At 37.7% G+C, this 15,381-nt stretch overlaps 1 protein-coding gene and 1 pseudogene across 1 annotated transcript; both read right to left on the reverse strand.

Moving 5' to 3' along the window:
• Nucleotides 1-440: 440 nt before the first annotated feature.
• LOC120253878 lies at nt 441-1,218 on the reverse strand (annotated as a pseudogene).
• A 12,151-nt stretch (nt 1,219-13,369) lies between these two features.
• LOC120253879 (polygalacturonase inhibitor 1-like) lies at nt 13,370-14,137 on the reverse strand. Its single transcript, XM_039262089.1, has one exon. The coding sequence runs from the start codon at nt 14,135-14,137 to the stop codon at nt 13,370-13,372; it is 768 nt and encodes a 255-aa protein (XP_039118023.1).
• Between the last annotated feature and the right edge of the window lie 1,244 nt (nt 14,138-15,381).

Below are 15,381 nucleotides of genomic sequence, written 5' to 3' on the forward strand. Positions count from 1 at the left end.
GACCGGAGATGAGATGGCAGGAGCATGGAGTGTGTGATGGCCGGCATCTCCGAGTAAAAGCATGGCAAGGTGTGGACAAGTGCAAGTGCAGTATGGTCACGAGTGATAGGGGACGGAGAAGGTTGAATGAATGGGAGAAAAGTGTTTTGATGCATGATAGTAAAATATAGTATCTAATATCAGTGTTTAAGGTTATAGACCAATGGGTTTATAGTTAATGGTGTTGACTAACCAATGGGGTTAGTGTCAAAGATTGGTGTTACTTTTTGACTTTTTACTTTACGAATATATAATGTTAGGAGAGCTCCGAGGCTCGTTGGTTCTTTGCATCTTTTCTTTTCTTTAGTCAAGTGGTTTTTTGCTCTTACTCTTATCTCCTTTCATTGTCTACTGAGTTCACAGGTTCACCGGAGCTCCGATCCTATATGATGACTTGACGACTAAAAGCGGGCGTTGAGAATGAAGAGAGGACCAGCATAGATGGTCAGGACCGATGAAACAGAGAAACAGGTAGCAAGATGATAGAGGAGGAAGCAGACGGAGAGGATCCCGGCATCGGAGATTAAGACATAGACTTGCTGGTCGGAGGAGAAGATGCGGCTGAAGGGATCGAAGTGGCAAATGAAGCCAGAGTTTGGGGTAGTGGCACTGAACAAGAGATAGAGACACCAGCCAAAAGGGATGTAGTATAAGAGAATGAGGACGGTGCCTAAAGGGTTGTTGAAGTACTTGGCAAATCTCAATAGTTTGGACTTGGGTTTAGGGACGAAGGCAACATCATCATCGAGAGAAGCGATGTTGGAGTGGTCTTTGGCAGGTGAGAGTATTTCCGGAGAAGTAAGGGACCATTAGAAAAGAGTGGAGAACAAAGCCAGCGATGTCAGTCGATGATGGAGTAGTCGGGAGAAGGCGTGATGGCCGCACTCGTGGGCGATTACCCAGAGACCACCGAGGAAGATGGCTTGGAGGGACCAGTAGAGAAGCCAAACGGTGAGGCGGAGAGGAGTGAAAAGGGATGGAAGGGATGAAGTATATGGCGAGAAGGAGAAGAAGGGAGGAGATGAAGAGATCGTAGAGGAGATAAGAGAAGGAGGTGAGAATGGAACGGTGGAAGCAGTGAGAAGGAATGGCTTTCTTTAGTTGGTTTAGTGTGAATGGTGGCTTGTCGACGGGGACTCGCTGGAAAGGGTTTTTGTGAGCTTTGTCGTCGGATCCCATCGTCTTGAATGCTACTGCAAAGAGCTCGATGATAGAGCTCTGCTCTGCAGTATAATACACTTATATATATATATATATATATATGACCCATCATCTAGGAATGTTCCTAGATTTCAAATCTATAGATGTTAATAGTAGCCGTCGGATGGTAATTTGACAGCTCTTATCATTATGAACAGTAGAAACCGTGTTCTACAGTGTTGTCCAATAATCATGAACAGCAAAAATATACATTATTTATATAAACAATCAAATGATGATCCAACTATTTCTCTAATTAAATTTCAAATATAAAGATTTACCTAAATGATATTTATATATATATATATATATATATAAAGAGGAAAGGGTTTGTGTGGATGTTAGTAGACATCCACATGTGGTAACAGGGTCTGTTTTAGTTTTATTTTTGCTACTGTAAATATTAGTATGAATAAGTTTCAATGGTTGTCATTTGTTGAATTATTGTGCACAAAATTGACTGAATAATTAAGATTAAAATATTATGCATCTCATTTTCATTATACATTATTTATAAGCACAATAATTACAATATTGTCCTTCCGACTTGTATAGATTAATAGCCTATGATCTTTCATAGAAGATCTGTTCTCATAAATAAATAAATAAATATATATATATATGAGCGGGAAGAGCCTGCTGATTTAAATCATAGTTGGTTAATGTTTCAATATTTTAATCATGCTATGCTGTAAATTTTAAAAAAAATAAAATAAAATAAAATCATGATCATTGATCAATTAATAATTTTAAATATAAAACGAGTCCTTAAAATCAGTATGGAAATATTCATATAACTCTTTTTTTCACCCAAATAAAGATGTCCACATGTAAACAAAATGACACTTCTTATTAGGGAAAAGTCTATGATAACTTTGCATGGGATTGTTTGATGATACGTATCATAAAATTGGTAGCTTTTACGTGATAGTCTAACCCCATAGCCCTGCAGCCTGCTAGTTTTCACTTTCTTGTCTTTTAGCTTTGTACTGGAATTTGGTGTAATAAGTTGTTCGTTATTTAAAGTGATTTTTTTTTTTTTGGTGTAATATGTTGTTCTATTTTTGAAAGTAAAAAAATAATAATAAATTTAAAATTTATCTAGAGTTAACTTTGCTATTTAACTATACTGATATGATTTTTTTTGGATTTAAATATTATTAAAAAATAAAATAATAAATAATAATAATTAAACTCACTCGCCTCGATGGCCGAACTATCCTCTGTACACACATCTCACTCCTGCAGTGTGACCAGCGTCCATTCACCACCACCATGTTGAACGAATTAAAGTTACAAACCTACACTTTTTCAAAAGACACCCTATAGTATTGTACACCTATACAATCAAAATGCATATATATAATAGCATGACAAAGACACTTGAAAGTTGAAATTCATGCATATATATAATAGCATGACAAAGACACTTCGTCCAAGTAATAGTAAAGATCATAGAGCATTATAAAATGATAAGACTTAATTAATAGTAATTTAAATTTGAAGACAGATTCAGAAACACGTGAAGGAATTAGACAAAACGAAATAGAAAGAAGAGCCTTCGTCTGGTTGTTGAAAAACTTAATACAACTGCCTAGTTTTCTCTCTCTCTCTCTCTCTCTCTCTCTCTCTCTCTATGCAAAAATGCAAACAAGCCAAAAATAAAGAAACACTATGCATGCATGATTCAAATGACATAGACGTATGATCTATTAAATTAGCTCTTTTCAGACTCTTCCCACGCATTAACTGCAACATCAGCGAAGCATGTGACCAAGAATGCATGGGCCATTGCTGACTCCATGCATGCGTGTCCTTGCTAGATTTGCAAGGGAAACTGTGACTGTTTAACTGTTCATTCTGTGCACGGCTGTTGTATGCTCTCAGGACATGTGCAATTTATTCCCACATTTGCACCGCCATGCCTCCGACTAGTATTCGACGATGATTGGAGTACAAGCTGGACACCATGTATGCATAGATTCTCCCATTTGACTTTCAAATAACGTCTAAAATTTGGAGAAAACTGTGGTAACTCAATTAATTAAGTGATTATCTCTTATGACAAAACCTTAAAATAAAAACAGACAAATATAAAAGATGAAACTTCACTGTTGGTACACAACATAAGGAAACATATGGTATTAAATATAGTGTTGAGAAATTGAACAACGATCGAAATAAAAAATCAAAAATAATCATACAATAGGCACGAGATTTAATGAGAGGTTCGACAGAGTATGCTTATGTCCTCGGGAGTGGAGCGACTGTCAATTCTCTTATTAGAAAATTAATTATGATTACATATTACATGAATATATATATATATAAATCCTACCTAGTATAATTTACCAAAATACTCACGCTGCGCTCCGTTCTGCTCCGCTTTAGCATCTGTCCGTTTATCATGTATATGAGCCATATACAACAAATAAATCCAAAATGGAATAGGCCAATTGATATATTTGTACATTGTTGGCATAATCATGTTATATATAAGCCATCAACAGCCTCATAGTTTATAGGCATCCATTTCTCGATGTATAATTTTTCATATTATTTGCAAAAATTTAAGGTTGAATATCCCTTGTAACAGCTGAGGACGGATGGTATATTTAAATTACATGCACATGATCTCATGGTTTTTTGGCATCCGGTTCCTGATATGAGGTTTTTTGTATTGATTATTGACAACAATCATGGATCAAGTCCTCTACGACTGGTGAGCTTGGTATATTTAGCAAGCCGGCACAAATTTTAATAGACGACTTGTAATAATAATAATAATAATAATAATAATAATAATAATAATAATAATAATATATAATGCTATAAGCGAATTTGGACCTTCTTTCTCAGTACCTGGATGTTCATCCGAGGCAAGTTGAAGTTTTTAATTGGCAGATTCTATCCTATCTCACGGCAATAGATGAGGTTGTTTTTCACTAAAGACTATACCTCTGTATTTTCTTTTAATAAATTATTTAAATAGCTACCCAATTATACACTAACTCCTATTTGAGTCACCAAATTATAAAAAATTTCAATTGGGTATTCTAATATTAAATTCACATTCAATTGGGTCAACCGGACTAATCAGTTAACAATCATGTTTTCTTGCCATATCAATGTCATGTGGATAAAAAATCAAATTAAATGAAAGACATCACTCCAACTTATTTGACAAATAAATTCAAAAATTCAAAAATCAATTTATCTTTTGTTTATTTGACATGAAAGACCAATTATATAGATAAACTATTTCCAAGATAAAGTGGGTTTTTATCCAAATGGCATATTGATGTGGCACGGAAACATGATGTAGCATGCCAGGTGACTCAATTAAATTCAAATATAAAATTAGGATACCCAATTAAAATTTTTTATAATTCGGTGACTCAAATAGGACTAACTGAATAGTTGAGTCACTATTTAAATAGTTTATTTTTTTTCCGGACGTTGAAATGAATTAGTATAGAAGGATATGATTGATATGAATAATAATTTTAAAATAAATATAATATATATTATTAAAACATCTTATATTATTTATGATTTATTTTATTAAAAAAAATTTACTCCATGGTAGATTTATCCATGGGCCGGGCAAGTCCGGGTTCATGCCGGCCCGAGTCTATAATTAATAAATTCAAACTTGTTCAAACCCGACCCGGCCCAATAATATGGGCCTTAATTTTTGTTAAAACCCGTCAGGATTTTGTGACTTTTAACCAAGGCCCGTCCAGCCCACCCAAATAATTTTTTTCATTAAATAATAAATAAATTATAAAATAGGTTAACAATAATATTAACATGTGAATACTACCAAATACTATTCTATAAAACACATTAAAATTAGAATACAAAATGTATGTTTTTATTCAATCACAACATCTAAAATTCAAACAATTATAACCAATGACAATTAACAATAATCAGTGATGGGCCAAGTAGACCATCTATTCACAGTTAATAAATCAAAAATAGTAGTACATGCCTTAAATATACACAAATATAATATATGAATATTTGATTTTATTAATATATCAATTATATATAATTAATAAATATTTTAATTATATATCTTGGGCTAGACCGGATTGCGCCAGGCTAGGCTTTAACAATAAAAATTAAACCCGGTCCGTTTTTAAAACGGACTTTATATTTTGCCTAAACTCGGGTCATCAGGTCTCGTATATTTGTCTAAATCCTCTAAATTTTTCGATTGGTCTTCGGGTTTGAATAGGTAGCCCGGCCTTTGGACAGATGTACTCCATAGGTGTGTATATATGTGTACGAGTTACTATGCATGCAGACTTTAATAAGATGATTGGTATTTTAATTAGTATTTCCCTTCCTTGTCAAAAGTTGACCATTCAAATATGTTGTTCTTGTCCTATTTGCACCCAAATAATAAATAAATGTTCATGGCCAAGTAAGGCACATCGTCTTGTTATATATATATATATATATATAAAATAATAAATAAACGTTCATGGCCAAGTAAGTCACATCATCTTGTTTTATATATAAACATTCACCGGTAATGTCGTGTGTGCGTGCAATCCCTCTACTTTGAGCCCCCGTAATATGTCCAAGCTAGTCAGGCTAGTTACCCGAGGGCCGAGGACCACTATATATATTTAAAAAAATCAAAATTTGAAGAATAATTATTTTAATTTTATATTAACAAATATTAATAAATTTAATTTTTTTGTAAGAAATTTTGTTTAACAATTATTTTTTAAATAATTTTGAAGATCAATATGCTATAATTCACTATGATATCATTATGATTATTTTTTGAAATAAATTAATATTAATTTTATTAATGCATATTATTATTATTTTTTTTGTAAATTTAGAAATTAAACGTGATGGATTTGGGATGGGTTTGGGATGAAGCACTAATATTTATAAAGATTGATTTATTAAATTTAAATTTTTGTTTATTATAATTACGTTTTTTCTTTAGATTTATTTATTTAGGATGATATTGAAGGTTTTTGATAAAAAGTGGATAAACCACAAATTTATTAAAAGTGAAAACAAAGAAGACAAAAAGAAAAAGTGGTACAATTGAAAGTCAACTCTCACCAGGGGTGAGGGAGGAAGAAGAAGAAGAAAACAAACAGGAAAAAAGAGGAACTAAGGAGACATGAGGTGTCAACAGACATCTCAGCTCCCGCTAGACAAACAACAGAACACCTACTCCGTAGCAAAGACCAAAGGTCATGATCGCCAGCAGAGGTAGATTCTCTAGCGCTAAGGAAGTTGAGTGAACGCTTGATTTTCCGTCGAAGCTTCATTTAGATGATGCTGAGTCTTACTCCAAATGTGGGGAACTAAGAGATAAGCATGTTAGCGCCTTTAAAAATAATATTGTAATGCTAGAAAGCATTCGAATGAAAAATACGAGAATTTCTTTCACCCGTATATTCCAAAGGATAGCTCGGGAGATAAGATCGCAGAGAATTCGGTGCTGAGGAGTAAGGGATGATATCCATGTGGTCCAGAGTACAGGGATCGAATGTGGAGTAGAGTTAAAGTCTAAAAGCCTGGGAGAAAAAAGCCCAAATGCGCTTAGAGAAAAACACAACTAAGGAAAAGGTGGTTTAGGTTTTTCGTAAGCTGCCATGACAGAGGACGCAAGTATCAAAAATGTTAAGATTGATGCACCCTTTTTTGAACAGGTTTGTAAGGGTGAGAATTTTGTCCTCTCCCGCAAGCCAACAGAAGAGGGAGATTTTGCTGGGGCAACGAAGCTTCCAAAAAAGAGGGTAAAGCGGACTTCGTAAGCCTCCATCAATAAGAAATTTGTAGAAAGATTTGACAGTAAAATTACCACCTTTCTCAAGGGCCCAAAGGGTAATATCATCCTGATTATGGGAACATACAGGAATAATGTCCAAGAGTGAGGATAGCATATCAGGAGAATTCCCGGAAAAAAGGATCTCCGGGTTGTTTAAATGTTGGGCAAATTGCCTGATAGAAATCCAAGGCAAAGTGCAATGCGGGAAGAGGTTTGGCCAGATGTCTTTGAGAAGGAGTCCGACGTCAGCCCGATCAAACCAAAGAGAGGTTTGAGAGCCATTTCGATGGATTTGTTAATACAGAGCTGAAGACATGTAAGATGGTGGTCAATCTCAGCCCAAAAAGAACGATTTGTGTCTTGGTGGAGTATGATTCAAAAACCACTGGAGAGTTGGAGAAATAGTCATGTGAATAATTTTGGCTAGATAGCTGTTCGGGTGACAAGAAAATTTCCACCACCATTTCCCGAGAAGGGCTTTGTTGAAATCCTGAAGATTGAGAATTCCCCATCCTCCCATGTTACGAGGTCTCAGTGATCCCTGCTCGTGCAATAAGTCCGATTCCTTTGGGGCCTAAATCAGACCTTTCCATAGGAAGTCTCTTCTAATTTTATCAATTTCTTTAATTACCCGTATAGGAAGCTTGAAGACCCGACATCCAAAGAGACTAGGACAAAGGGAAAGGACTGTAGTTAATGAGGATAAGTCGCCCCTCCAAGAGATAAGTACTTTGCTTTCCACGGTGTGAGTCTAGATCGAACCGTGCTAGTAAGCTTTGTCTAGTCAGAGCGCCCGGGTCTTCGACCAGAGAGAGGAATCCCTAAGTAGGTGATAGGGAGGCAATCCCTGGAGCAATTAAGGATTCTAGCAGAGGATAAATGTGGTTGAAGCCAAAGTTAGTTGAGTATAAACAAATTTTTCGAGAAATTTATGGTCGACTGTATGAACCCTCAAGAGGTAGAGTATAAGCTTTAATAATGAGAAGATCATCTTGTCCTCCAAACAGAGAAAAATTAAAAAGGTCATCCGTGACAATCGGGAGATGATAGATGTTAAATGACCCGGGTTCTGGGGGACACCCACTAGGACTCGGAGTTGAGCGCCGTGAAAAACATGGCGCCGTGACATCCGCAAAGAAGGTCAAAGAGCAAAGGGGATAAGGGATCACCTTGTCTCGTGCCCCTTTTGCATCTCGTACAACCCTCGGGTACATCCATTAATAATGAATTGGGATTTGGCGGTACTAAGGATAGCACTAATCCGTAGGAGCCATCTCGAGCCAAATCCTCTAGCAAAAGAAGAACATCAAGGAGAAAATCCCTACCAAGAGAATCAAGGCTTTTGCAAAGTCAACTTTGAAGACATAACCTAGAGTTTTTCCGCTTCAGTAGGGTTGAAGATAATTTCTCGAGCACCTACAATATTGTCTCGCAATACATCTTCCTTTAATGAAGCCGGATTGGGAGTCGCCCACAAGGGCGCCGATGATGCTAAGTGTCTGTTAGCAAGGATTTTTAGATAAGATTTTTGCAAGTGGAATTAATTAGACCGATAGGTCTAAAAATCCATGACTTCACCAGGGATTTTTTTCTTAGCAATAAGGGCAATATTGATCCAGTTGATACGCTCAAGATTTAAAGATCCCTCATAGAAGTCTCCGCAGAGTTTGACTAAGGAATCTTGAAGGAGAGTCCAGTGTTTCTCAAAAAGAGGATAGGAAAGCCATCGTGTCCCGGGCTTTATCAGATTAAGGTCAAAGACGGCTTGCTTTTATTTCATCAAGGGTGAAAGGAATTTCCACCGGGAGAGATCAACTCTTTCCTTATAGTCAAAAGAGAAAATTCCAAACTAATAAGAAATCTGTTAGAGATAGGGGTACCAATGATGGAGCGAAAATGATCAGTGAAGATTTTACCAAATTGATTAAAATCATCAATCCACCGATCATTGTGAAATATTCGAGCAATGTGATTGTGGTTTTTTTCTCGCCATTAGCAACTGATGAAAGAATTTGGTGTTGGCGCCCCTTCTAAGCCGTTATTCGGATCGTTGCTTCCAAAGAAATTTCTCCCGATTAAGTATAGAAGAAAGCTCATTGCGGATTTGTGAAAAACGAGTGGATTCTTCCTCAGTGAGTGGTCTGCTTTTCACTAGTAAGATCAAGGAATTAAGTTCGGAGAGTAGTCGATCTTTAAGGATTTTGGTAGCTCCAAAAAGTGTTTTTTTCGACCATGGACGTAAGTTTAGATTTGAGATAAGCAAGTTTCTTGGATAAGATAAATGCTCCACATCCAATAGGATTAATTTCGTCCACCGACTGCTTTATAAAAAGAGATAACTGGGGATCGAGAAAACTGCAATTTCTCAAATTTGAAAGGTCGGAACGAGGTAAGTGGTCGCCAAAAATCCGTGCAAATGGGGAGTGATCCGAACCAAACTGGGAGGACGATCATGAGGTTCCGGGGAAAGAAGTGGTCCAACAAAGTGAGAATAAAGAAAAACGATCGAGTCTAGCCCAAATGGGGTTAGATCGACCATCTGGTCCATGTATATCTTCTCCCACTAATGTGTGGATCAATAAGGTCAAGTTTACCAAGGATATTTTGGGAGGTAGAAATGTCGCTTGGGTTAAAGATCCCATTATTTTTATCTTCAGGGGAAAACACAGTATTGAAATCACCACAAATTACCCATGGAGTGGAAATAAGGTTTCTAATATTTTGAAGTTCGTTCCAGAAATCAGGTCTGATGTAGCGAGAGTTTGGACCATAAACACTAGTACAAGCCCACGAGAGATTATTAAGTTGACTAGTGAAAATAAAGGAGATGGAAAAGGATCCTTTATGTAATAAAATACCAGAGACTTTAGAGCTATCCCAGGCAATGATAATACCTCCCGCAGAGCCTTGTGCCGGGAGATAATCAAAAGAGTCAAAAGATTTGCCTCCAATTAAACGCCAGAGGGAGATATGAATTTCCTGAAGTTTAGATTCTTGAAGACAAACAATATCCGCTTTAGAATTTAAAATAATGTCCTTAACTAGATGGCATTTAGAAGGTTTACCAAGACCTCTAACGTCCCAGCAAAAAATTTTCATGGGAAACAATTATGTTCTAGTTCTGGACCTTGAGATTGTCCAGCGACTCGGAGAGTCTTGGAAGCTCTTTCAGCCTAAGAGAACGAATTTTGTTTAGGCATTTAGATTTATGAGAAGGCGATCCTAGGAATTTAATGCCACAAGAATTACTATAATTAAGGAGTTGTGCATCACTCCAAGAAGAAAATATGCATCATTAGTGGTTTGGCGACCTTCTCTGGGTCTTCGTGAATTTTTTTCTTGGAGGATCTCGTGGGGATAGGTACGAATCCTGCTTCTTCATTCCAGCACCCGGAAGGTTTCTTTTGGTCTGTCTCTCCTTCTGATTTGCTTAGGATCGGTAGGAGGAATTTTAGGTAAGGAAGTGTTGGAGGTGATGATCGCAGAGAGGAGACATGTATGACATCTGGTCGATGAGCATCAACCTGCTCGATTGTGTTAGGGGTTTGTTCAAAGGAGGAGGAGACATTCCTTCTCAAGGAAAGAAACATCTTCCGCCAAATCATTATCCGAGAGTTCCTCGCCTCACCCCAATCAAGGAGGTCTTCGCCGTAATGGTCTTCAAGTGGAGGATCTATGGTAGTGGAGTCTCAGAGCATAGAATTTATCGTAGTTTATGCTCGGACCGTAGTCCATCCCCCTTGAACAAAAAAATCCATTTATAATCCCTCGTGGATGGGAATTGATGGTGGGAGAGGTTTGAGGTGAGTTGGTAGGTTCCTCCCGATCGTGAAGTACGTATGGATCTTTGTCCGAAAAACAAAGTGGAATTTTTGATTGTTGCGTAGCATCATCACTAGATAATAAAATAGTGGAGTCGGATTGTTTATTATCTAGAGGGATTGATTTAAGATCAGTTGGGGGATCAGCGATGTGTGAATCTCGAGGCAGCCCAAGCATTAGAGAAGTAGGGCTTGTGGGCTTGACTCTGGGCCCAGAGTCATTCAATAGATCGGGTGATTTATCTGGGATCTGATCACCATGAGATGAAAGCTCATCTCGAGGCAAAGTAGAAGAAGCAAGTGCTTTGCTGGAATCTTGAGAGGATCGATCCCGAGGCAGATGAGACGATTGCAAGGATCCAAAAGTGATTGGAAAATTCTCATCCCGAGGCAACTCAACGGTCATGGCTGAGGGACAAAACACGCTGCCACCGCATGGCAATAGTTTGTCTCCTCTCTGAAGCACCCGAGATCACCGGATCTCAACATGACCCGGCAAGTCGCCTGGGTCGGCAGTATGAGAAGATTCGACGCCTCGAGACCCACCGGCGTATCTTCTACGGTTGGCCAAGACCGGAGTCAGGCTTTCACGGCCTCACCAACAATGGGATCATCGAGAGATGGTCAAGAGGCTCTTTTGCCCTTGGTCCGCTTTGGGGAACATAAACCAAAGCTGCGGGAGCCGGAGTAGTGGTAGTAGAAGTCGGGCCATGAACGATCCTAGATCGGCGGGTACGGACGCCATCATCTTCCGCGCTGACGATGAAGCTCCTCACGCCGACGTCAACAGTGATCTCGATCGGGAAAAGAATGGAAGGTTTGAGTCTAACAAGGGTTCGGAGGTGTTCAAGCATGATATGTTCCTTCTTTTGACGAGATTAGGTCTCCGATGGGTCGAAGAACTCTACAATGGAATCCCCGGGCCCAACAAAGGAAGTGGGCAGTTGGTTATGCGAATCCAGCTATAGTTTTTCACCGCGATCGCATGCGATCCGACTCGCAAATTCAATGAGATAGGTTGATGCAAACAGGGCCGACTCGAGAGGACAAAGTCATTGGGCTTCTTCACGATCAGAAGTCGCTCTCGTCAGTAGCCATCGTGAGGACGAAGTCGTTGTTGAAAGGTGTGATATGTTCGCATGAATTTGGATCCAAACAATGTGAGAGGGAAGAGTGAAGAGAATGGACACTTGCGTTGCCGGAGATAACCCTGATTATCACCATTTTTTTGAGATCATCTTTGGATTTGATAATGGCTTCAGTTATAGGAAGCGAGATACGAAGAGAGGCAAGAGAAGAGCTGGATGTGACTCGGAGAAGAGGTTTTAGTTCCACAGTGATTATTTGGCGAGAAGTGTTTCGATCCGACTCGGGTTTCTTTGGGTCCCGATCTAGGTGGGGTGTGCGGCGGATAGCGGGATGCAAGATGACCAACCGCACAACGCTTACAGTGAAGAGGTGCTTGCACTCCCTCGGTCTTATGCCCGCATCTCGAGGCATTTTTTTGCAGAGTACCGTAATCCCGGAGAACGGCGACGCTTTAAGGGGCTGGACAAGGTAGGGGGTTCAGTGGAGTGGGGGAAGCGAGCAACGCCGCGATAAGAGGTCCCCTCTCGCACCGGCGAAGCTTTGAAAACCAAAGAACTTGATGAAGTCTGAAGATGAGTAGGAGGAGGTCTTGAGAATGACGGAAAGGGACGTTGGTTTCTGTAGTGTCTTCCGCGAAGACCTCCACGAGAGCTACCCCGAAACTGCCTGGAGCCGCCGGAGCCATCCTTGAGGTTGGTAGGATCATCGCGAGAGCTACCAAGAAACCTCATCCCGGCCGGGAGTACTGTTCAAAACATCCGGTCAAGTCGTCTCCATCCGGATATATGTCTTCGCAAGCACACTGAAGGTTTTTATATAACAATTATATCATCCCAGATTTTTTTTTTGTCTTTTTTCAAATTCTAGTTTTCTAGTTGGATCAGACCAGCTTGTTTTATAATTTTGATTTTTTATTCCATCAACTTAATAATAATATTACTTACAATTTGTTTAATTGGAAAACACATTCTTATTATATAATACTCTAAAATACATATAAACAAAAATATAAATATTTTTATATTAACAACCATCTGCTTTCACTGAAGAGTTCTATAAAAGAAGACAAACAAACCATTCTAAATAAATACATATATTAATTATGATCACTTAGTCAACATATATAATCATAGAAATACACACATAAAGATAATTATTTCCCAACCAGAAAATTTTTTATTAATCAGCTCTTATTCTTATATCATTTAAAAGCCAGAGACATTTGCATCACATCTTTTATTAATCAAAAGACATGCTTAACGAGTGCATGGTGGAAGAGGGCGGCCACAAAGACACAAGTTATGAGCATAACTAGAAGCCTTAAACTTTTTTCATAGGACCACCAATAGGTATCCTCCCACAAAGCTGGTTATAACTCAAGTCCAATGCCTTAAGCTTCTTAGCCTTGCTAATCTGCTTTGTTAATACTCCCATTAATCTCATTATGACTCAAGTCCAAACTTTGAAGGTAATCCGGAGAAAACGTCAAAGAAGACATATTGAATTCAAGCTCATTCCATGATAAATCTATCAACTGAGCCCATTTGGAAGCTCCAAAGAGAAAAGAAGCATCACCTTTGAGCTGGTTATGAGCCATGTTGAGCCAGCTGAAGTTGATCTTACCTAAAGAACTTGGTATCATGCCAGTGAGCATGTTGAAAGAGATATCAAGAATTGGGTTTGTGAGTACACCTAAAAACAGAGAAGAAGGGATGACACCGGATAAGTAGTTGTGGCTTAGATCAATGGAGAAGTATGTATTATCACCAGGGAAGACAGGGAGGTTGCCGGAGATTTTGTTATGGGAGAGGTTGAACTCGGAGAGTTGAGTGAATGTGGTGATGAATGAAGGTAAAGGGCCGGAGAGGGCGGTGTAAGTGATGGTTAGTGTTTTGAGGAGACTGAGGTTGGTGAGTGAGGGAGGAAGAGGGCCGGTGAGATAAGGGAGATTGTGGAGAGTAATGTAGGAGAGGATGGGAAGGTCTCCGATGGAGTCGGGGATCGGGCCGGAGATGTTCTTGGTGTTGGAGATGTTTAAAGAGAGGACTTGGCCTAAGGCAAGATCACAGCTCACACCGGCCCATTCAGTGCAGCAGTCTGAGGTTTGAGTCCATGAAGATAGCTCAGGAGGATTGCCAAACGAGTTCTTGATTTTTAGTAGAGCAGTTTTTGTCATTTTTCAACACATTGAAGGTCAGAGAGTGCAGGAGAAAGGAGGAGGAGGAAGAAGAAGAGTGAAAAATTTTTTTGCATGGTTTGCATTTTGATTGATAGAATTGATCATTGAGGATGATATATATATATATATAGAGAGATTTTATATGGATATGAATTGGATTGAGAGTTGAATAAATAATTAAAATTTATTGGTGAGTGTTGAATTTTGACTGTGAAGAAGATACAATGGATGAGTCATGAATGTGTGGATGTTGGAGATAGTTGACTTTAGTGGGAGTTCTACGGAATGAGATAGTTGGTTTCTTTTGATGAAAAATTGTGGCAAAATTTTTATTTTTTTAATCTCATACTAATTGAAATTTTTTAAAAAAATTATTGTTTGGTTTTTATTAATAATTTGTTTTTTAGTTATAATAGTATATATAAGCAGATAATAATTTAGTTTGATAAAGATGTATAAATAGTATTGCTTTTATATGAGCATATAATTAGCGTTTTTAAAAATGGCCCACAACTACAAGCAACTCAAAAAATGTAATAAAGAAAAATTTGGCAGTTTGACTGGAAATTTTTGGTCAAACTTTTGACTTGAGTTTTGGGGCTCATCTGCTTTTGACCAATCTCGAATCATGCACGTGTTTAATTTCCGGCCTCCATTTAAAGCTTTACATAAATATTAAAACAATCATTAAAATTCTTAAAATCTAATTAAAAAAAACTTATGAAAAGATAATTTATGAAAAATGGCATCTTAAAGTTTTTGTTTTCAATTTGAGAGAGTGGCTTCTCACAAGAACGCATTTCCCTGCTTATAAGCTGTTGCTTTTCTATATTTTTACGCTTGATACGTTACTTTTTATATTCAGAAATCGTTTTGATGCAAGATTTATAAAAGTTAATTTTTAAAAGAGTAAATTACTATATGGATATTTTTTTAATTATAATAATATCTCAATTATTATACATTTATCACACGTAAAAGAATATAAGTGGGATGTATGAGGCCTTTTAGATCTCGAGGTAAAGAAGACTAGACGTAGATACAAAAGTTTGAAAAACCTTAAAAACTTATGTCTTTTTATTTCATAAGGTCATTTAAGTAATTGTATAATCTAAAACAATTTCTAAAAAGCATCACATGACCACAGGGTTTGGAACAAGGTCAGAGAACGACTTTTTCCGATAATTACTAAAACGAATATCTATCGAATTATAAAGATCTCAATTATTAGCATTTATCAC

This window comes from Dioscorea cayenensis, unplaced genomic scaffold (assembly GCF_009730915.1).
Source record: "Dioscorea cayenensis subsp. rotundata cultivar TDr96_F1 unplaced genomic scaffold, TDr96_F1_v2_PseudoChromosome.rev07_lg8_w22 25.fasta BLBR01000234.1, whole genome shotgun sequence".
Lineage (NCBI taxonomy): Eukaryota > Viridiplantae > Streptophyta > Magnoliopsida > Dioscoreales > Dioscoreaceae > Dioscorea > Dioscorea cayenensis.

Excerpts from the sequence above, each read along its gene's own strand:
- LOC120253879 (XM_039262089.1), bottom strand. The coding sequence starts at position 14,137 with ATGACAAAAACTGCTCTACTAAAAATCAAGAACTCGTTTGGCAATCCT.